The 6,726-nt window shown below is 65.8% G+C and overlaps 1 protein-coding gene across 1 annotated transcript; it reads left to right on the top strand.

The window, feature by feature from the left end:
• The first annotated feature begins 2,797 nt into the window (after positions 1-2,797).
• Positions 2,798-5,618, top strand: TMEM95 (transmembrane protein 95). Its single transcript, XM_065423162.1, has 7 exons — positions 2,798-3,080; positions 3,428-3,484; positions 3,623-3,703; positions 3,950-3,970; positions 4,439-4,519; positions 4,747-4,834; positions 5,591-5,618. The coding sequence occupies exons 1-7, from the start codon at positions 2,798-2,800 to the stop codon at positions 5,616-5,618; spliced, it is 639 nt and encodes a 212-aa protein (XP_065279234.1).
• Positions 5,619-6,726: the final 1,108 nt, after the last annotated feature.

Below are 6,726 nucleotides of genomic sequence, written 5' to 3'. Positions count from 1 at the left end.
GAGAAATAGTTTCTCCCCTATATCTTGGTGTGAGAATGGGATACTTGCAAGTCTATAGTGTGTTTGTGGGGAGGCATTGTGGCAAGAAGCCCTGCAACTCCCTGAATGGCCACTGGGGGTACTTGGCATTGGATAACTCATAACCACGCCCCAAATCCTGGGTTTTGGGGGGGGCAAAGTGTGATTTTTGGGGGGGTGCATGGCTTTCCTTCATTTACCTCTGAGCATTGGGGTCCCCCTGGATATTTCTGGGGAGGTCCCTGGATTTATTATGAGAGGGTGAGTATGGGGGGGGGTTCTGATTATATAGAATGGATCATTGTCTATTTTGGGGGTGCTGGCAAGGGTACCCTTTATTTTGGTAGGGTCTCCTGACTTTCATGGGCAGGCTGTGTATGTTGGGGAGGGGGACTGACTGTTTCCCCAGGAGGTGAATGGATCCTGCCTCACAGATATGGGGTGCTCGGGGGGGCTCCCCCCAGCGCCTAGGGGGAGGGAAACGGGGCTGAATCTGTCTCTCACTTCGGACAGGCCTGGACAACAAAGCTGGCTTTGTACCCTGGTGCCTGGTATTATAATGCCCTGCTTTGTTATGGGGCTGGGTTGGAGAGTGGGGACTAGTGGGTTAGAGCGGGGGAGGGCTGGGAGCCTGGACTCCTGGGTTCTCTCCCCAGCTCTGGGAGGGGAGTGGGAACTGGTGGGTCAGAGCAGGGGGGCTGGGAGCCAGGACTCCTGGGTTCTCTCCCCAGGTCTGGGAGGGGAGTGGGGGCTGGTGGGTTAGAGCAGGGGGGGCTGGGAGCCAGGACTCCTGGGTTCTCTCCCTGGCTCTGGGAGGGGTGGGGGGGCAGGACGACTGTGTTTTAATCCTCACCAATTCCCCCCCCTCTCTCTCTCTCTCTCCCCCCCTTCCGGCTCCTTTCCAGAACCAATTCTCTGCCTCCCGATGGGTCCTGCGTCCCCGTTGCCGCCCTGGGTTTTGGGGAGCAGAGCCCAGCCGGGGTCCTGACCCACTTCCCCCACAGCTGGGAAATGAAGACCCTGGGATTGGAACCAGCCCCCCGACGGGCGGGGGTGGATCACAAGGGACTTCCAGCTGCCCTGCCCGGAGCTTGAGCTGCTGCTTGTGGGGGGCGAGGGGGGGAGGATGGTGACCTTTTGGGGTGACTTATTGATTAATGCCTGTATCTGCACTTTAAGGTTATGTTGCTATTGTACATTTCATTTCCCCCCCCCCCCATGGCCCTACCTTCCCCCCCCCCCGTGGCCCTACCTTCCCCCCCCCCCGCATGTATGGGGGCAGCTGGGAGCTGGACTCCTGGGTTCTCTCCCCAGGTCTGGGAGGGGAGTGGGGGTTAGTGGGTTAGAGCGGGGGGGGCCTGGGAGCCAGGACTCCTGGGTTCTCTCCCTGGCTCTGCGAGGGGAGTGGGGGTTTGTGGGTTAGAACAGGGGGGGCAGGGAACCAGGATTGCACCTTTTAGCATTCCAGTGATCTCTGTTGGGTAGCATGGGGAGGGAAGGGGTAGGCTGCCACTGCCCCCCCCCCAAAAAAAACCACCCCATCTCTAGCAAGGCCAAGTCTCCTGTGTCCGGTGTGGGACTTCGCTATGGCTGTCTCTGTAAGAGGGTGTGACTTTCCCCGGCCGGGGGCAAGGCCTAGGAGCTTGGGGAATTGCAAGTGGGGACCCAGGAAGGGCCCTCGTGCGAGCGGGGGGTCTTGGCACAAGTCATCTGCCCCTTGTGTATTTGCACGGACCTGGCTCCCTGGTGCATTTGCAGACCCCTGCTGAGTGGGTCCGTGCCCACGGGGCCTCCGTCCGTTTGCACCAGTGGCTTTGCACCCACGTTTAGCGGGCCAGGCCACTGGGCTCGGGGGGGGGGGGAGCGGTGCTGAGCGCCAGCTGATGTGGGGGCCGGGCCCCTTTGCACACCTGTCTGTAACCTCTGTCCGTGCAAAGTTGCATGGAACAACGCAATGTCCTGAAGGCATTGGTGTGGGAGTTGGCTTTTTTCTGGTATGTGTGTGTCTTGCCCCCTCCCCCCAGGGCTAGAAGGTTCTGTAGTAGCTGCATGCATATGGGGGGGTGCCCCCCCCCACTAATCCTTTGCCACAGGCGGGGATCTCTGTGCACATATCACACTGCCCCCTTCCCCCCCCCCAAGCTACACACCTATGGGGGGGCAGGGCGATCAGTGGAAGGGGGTGGGGCTTGTAAGATATCACACTGCGGGGGGCTCTTTTATTCCTTTCTTCCCTCCCTCATTTCAATGCGGGGAGGGGGTAGATTCGTGGCTTGCTTGGGAGGAGGAGAAGCCCTTCCCCCTCAGGAGAAGCGCCGCCCTAAAGCCTCTGGGTGGGTGGCCCTTTAAGAGCAGAACGGTGAGTCATGGGGTGGGACTGTTGCCAAGGGCAACGTTTGGACCCTGGTGGGCCCCCGAGAGGCGGGGGGGGGGAGACCCCACAGGGGCGCGCCCTCCCCTCCCTCTCCCGCCGGCTGCCCCTTTAAGAGTAGCCCTCGTGGCAGGCGGGGGGGCGGAGCGTTCCAAAGGCCACGCCCCCTCCCTCCCTCTGCCCGGGCGTCGCCCCTTTAAGAGCCGCGCGCGTTGGGGCGGGGCGTTCAGAACGCTGGGGACAAACAACTGGCTACAGCGCGTTCCAAAGGCCACGCCCACCTGGCTTGCTGGCCAGCCCCCCCACCCACCAACACACACACACACTGGGTGGCTCCCGCCTCTGCTGCCCCCTAGCGGCGCCCCCGGCGAACCTCTGCTCCTGGGTCTGGCCCCACTCCCCCCCTCTATGGGGCCAGGCTGGGAAACCGGTGCCCCGCAGCAGGCCCTGGCAGCGGCTGCCCCCTGGGGTGCCCACTTGGCTCTGTTCCCCTGGTCCCTGGCTGCCACCCTGCTGCTGGCCCTCGCTCTCCTGGCCCCACCGGCCAAGGGCTGTGTTCAGTGCCGGGCGGGGCACCGGGACATCCCGGCCCGTTTCGCCCGGCTCTGTGCCCGCTACCGCCAGGTTCACGCCCGCCCGGGCTGCCCCAGCCGCCCCTGGGGCCCGGAGTCCTTCAAGGGATTCGCCCTGGGTAGGGTCCTGTCCTCTAGCCCCGGGTCTGGGAGGGGAGTGTGTGTGTGTGGGGGGGGGGGGTCTGGGAGCCAGGACGCCTGGGTTCTTCTCATAACCTTCACAGTGTGTAGGGGGCATGGCCTGCCCTGTCTTGACTCAAATCGGGCTGTTAACTCTGGTCCCTACTGACAACCGATGTTTCCTGCTCACATGAGCCGGTTGTCCTGGATGCAAGATTGAACCCAGAGTACCAGACTGCCCCCTCGGGAGCCGGAACCCCTGCGTGCCCCATAGATTAACTCCAGCAGCCCCCCCCCGAACCCCACCCCGTACCCCCTCCTGCAACCCTTCCTCTTCCTCCTCCAGATGAGCAAGCCATGGATGGGGTGATTGAGAAAACTCACCGAGTCTTGCGTCTCATTGGTAATACCCCCTCCCCTAGAACCGCCCCCCGGAGGGGGGGGGCGAATAGACTGAAGGGGGCCATCCTGCGCCCCGACAGAGGGAGCCCAGGGTGGGGAGCAGGATGGCATCAAATGGGCACCGTCGCTGTCCCCCCAGAGATCAACCGGACCCTCTCGGATCTGCCCAAGTTCTGGGACTGGCTGCGGGAAGTGAAGCTACTGGAGTACAGCAAGGAGGGTAGGGGGGGGGCTATGGGGAGGGGGGGTTCCCAGGGCCCCACTTAGGGTAAAGGCGCTGCCCTCCCTAGTCCTCAGGGCCTTTCTTGGGGTGTCTGCCCCATTCCCTTATTGTCCCCCACAGCTGGTTTTGGGGTGCGTCCGTAGCTGAGAGCCGCCTCTGCCCCATGAGCTGGGGTGGGATGTGGGGTGCAGGGGGGCAGACCCCCTCACTGTCTCTCTCTCTCTCTCTCTCTGCCCCCCACAGTTCTGTGCCCGCCAGCTTGCCGTAAGTACCGGCCCTCGGGAGACGGGTGCTGGGAGGGGTGACCCCAACACTGTAGTCTTGGGGGAACAGAGTCCCCCCAAATTATTCTGGGGGACCCACTGTCTCAGCCCGCCGGACACGGCCCAGCCAGACCCTCCCTAATCCCATGCTGGGCAGCGCAGGGTTGGTGCTTGGAGGGCAGATTTGGAGTGGGGGCTCAGTAGGGGGCGCTCTCCCCTGGCAGGCAGGGCTGGCCCCAGGGCGGCGCTAGGGGGCGCTGTACCACGGGGGGGGGGGTCAGTAGAGAGTGCCCCACCACAGAGGTGGCTGCTTTTCAGCCTGGCCACCTGCGACCTCTGGCCTCTCCGGGTCTGTCCAGCCCTGAGTGAATGGTCTCCCCTCCGCAGCACCCTGGGGTGGGGGTGGGGAGCTGAGGGGTACCCCAGCCCCCCCCCCCCCCGCTGACGCTGGCCCCCTCTTCCTCTCCAGGTGCCTCGGCCTTGGCCATCAACTGCTCCAGCTGCAAGAAGGGGAAGGTGCCCTGCTGGGCCCTGAAAAAATGTTACCCCGGTGAGTCCCCCTCCAGTGGGGGGGCCTGGGCCCACCTCTCTCCTCTGCCCGCTCCCAGCCCTCCAGCACTGACCTCCTCCCCCCCACACACGACCCCCTTTGCCGCCCGGTTGGGGGAGGAAGGGGTATTCCTGGAGTCCCTCCCCGTCACAGCCCGCCCCCTCCCCCCAGACTGCCCCTTTCTTCCCCTCCCCCCATTCATCCCTCTATTGCTCCCCCGCCCCCAGGGCGCAGGGATCTCCGGGACTCTGTGCTGCTGCTGAGCTTCCTGTCCGCCTCCAGCCTGCTCGTGGGGGTGATCACCTGCGCCCTGCAGTGAGCGGGGGGCCTGGGCTGGGGATAGGGGCGGGGATAGGGGAAGGGGCGGGGCCTGGGGGCGGGGATAGGGGAAGGGGCGGGGCCTGGGCTGGGGATAGGGGAAGGGGCGGGGCCTGGGCTGGGAGGGTGGTGGGGTTAGGGGAAGGGGCGGGGCCTGGGTTGAGGATAGGGGATGGGATAGGGGAAGGGGCGGGGCCTGGGTTGAGGATGGGGAGGGGATAGGGGAAGGGGCAGGGCCTGGGCTGGGGATAGGGGTGGGGTTAGGCGAAGGGGCGGGGCCTGGGTTGAGGCTAGGGGATGGGATAGGGGAAGGGGCGGGGCCTGGGTTGAGGATAGGGGATGGGATAGGGAAGGGGCGGGGCCTGGGCTGGGAGCGTGGTGGGGTTAGGGGAAGGGGCGGGGCCTGGGCTGAGGATAGGGGATGGGCTAGGGGAAGGGGCGGGGCCTGGGCTGGGGATAGGGGAGAGGGTCGGGCCTGAGCTGGGGGAAGGGGGACCTGGGCTGTGGGTTTTTTTGGGCGGGGGAAGGCGGATGGGGCATAGCGGGATCTGAGGGGGGAGGACATAGGGAGGGCAGGGGGCAGGTGGGGGACACAGAGGGTGGGGAGGGGGGAGGCGGGGGTGGAAGGGGAATACAGGGAGTGGGGGAGGTTTGGCACTGAGGGGCCCGCCCCCTTTTGGCGGGGGGGAGGAGGTCCGGCCGAGGTGTGGGGGGGTGACTCATGGGGCTGACGTCTGGACTTTCTCTCGGCAGGTTCCGGTTCTACCCGCTGCCCGAGTGACCCCCGCCCCCGCCCCCGCCGCCTGGATCCACAATAAATGGGCTTCCCCTCCAGGCCTCGTGCTGGCAGCGGCAATCTCTGGGGGTGCACACGCGGGTGGGGGGGGCAGGGCGTTGGCCATGCAAGGGCGTGGGGGCAGGGTGGGGGGTGTGCGAGGGTGTGGGAGCAGCGTGGTGGGCGTGCGAGGGTGTGGGAGCAGGGTGCCGGGTGTGCAAGGGTATGGGAGCAGGGTGGCGGAAGTACGAGGGTGGTGGGGCAGGGTTGCGGGCGTGCAAGGGTGTGGGAGCAGGGTGGCAGGTGTGCAAGGGTGTGGGAGCAGGGTGGCGGGTGTGCAAGGGTATGGGGGCAGGATAGTGGGTGTGCAAGGGTTTGGGAGCAGGGTGGCAGGCGTGCAAGGGGATGGGAGCAGGGTGGCGGGAGTGTGAGGGTGGCGGGGCAGGGGTGGCAGGCGTGCAAGGGTATGGGAGCAAGGTGGTGGGTGTGCGAGGGTGTGGGGGGCAGGGTAGTGGGTGTGTGAGGGAATGGGAGCAGGGTGGCGGGAGTGCGAGGGTGTGGGAGCAGGGTGGCGGGAGTGCGAGGGTGGCGGGGCAGGGGTGGCAGGCGTGCAAGGGTATGGGAGCAAGGTGGTGGGGGTGTGAGGGTGTGGGGAGCAGGGTGGCGGGAGTGCGAGGGTGTGGGAGCAGGGTGGCGGGCGTGCATGCATATGGGAGCAGGCTAGTGGGTGTGCGAGGGTGTGGGGGTGCCCGTGGCCTGGCGTGTCAGAACGGCACCGCGTGTCGGGAGCGTGTGACTCATCGCCGCCGGCCCATGTTATCCCTCCCACACACCCCATGGCACATTGGCACAAGGGTGCAGGTGCCCGGCCGGCACATGCCCCCCCTCCGCCTCCCCAAGGTGTCCCATGCCTGGTGTGCCCCACGTGACACCCAGAGGCGCGGCGCCTGCCTGGCCAGGTATCAGGTGTCCCCTGGGGCTCAGCGGGACACGCCCAGGTGTGTGCGGGAGGGGGAAGGGAGCGGCCGGGAGCTGGGCCGCCATTGGTGGTAGGAGTGGGATGGGGAGGAGCTGGCGGGGCGGAAGTCTACCGGGACGCGGAGGAGAGAGCGAG

The sequence above is a fragment of the Emys orbicularis genome, unplaced genomic scaffold (genome assembly GCF_028017835.1).
Source record: "Emys orbicularis isolate rEmyOrb1 unplaced genomic scaffold, rEmyOrb1.hap1 scaffold_78, whole genome shotgun sequence".
Classification (NCBI taxonomy): Eukaryota; Metazoa; Chordata; order Testudines; family Emydidae; genus Emys; species Emys orbicularis.
This window is presented reverse-complemented; position numbering and strand designations above follow the sequence as displayed.

What these genes read in the sequence shown, in the direction of transcription:
- TMEM95 (XM_065423162.1), top strand. Translation starts at nt 2,798, where the DNA reads ATGGGGCCAGGCTGGGAAACCGGTGCCCCGCAGCAGGCCCTGGCAGCG. An exon ending in CTTCAAGGGATTCGCCCTGG is followed by an intron (nt 3,081 to 3,427) that starts GTAGGGTCCTGT and finishes TTCCTCCTCCAG; the next exon opens with ATGAGCAAGCCATGGATGGG. An exon ending in GTGATCACCTGCGCCCTGCA is followed by an intron (nt 4,835 to 5,590) that starts GTGAGCGGGGGG and finishes TTCTCTCGGCAG; the next exon opens with GTTCCGGTTCTACCCGCTGC.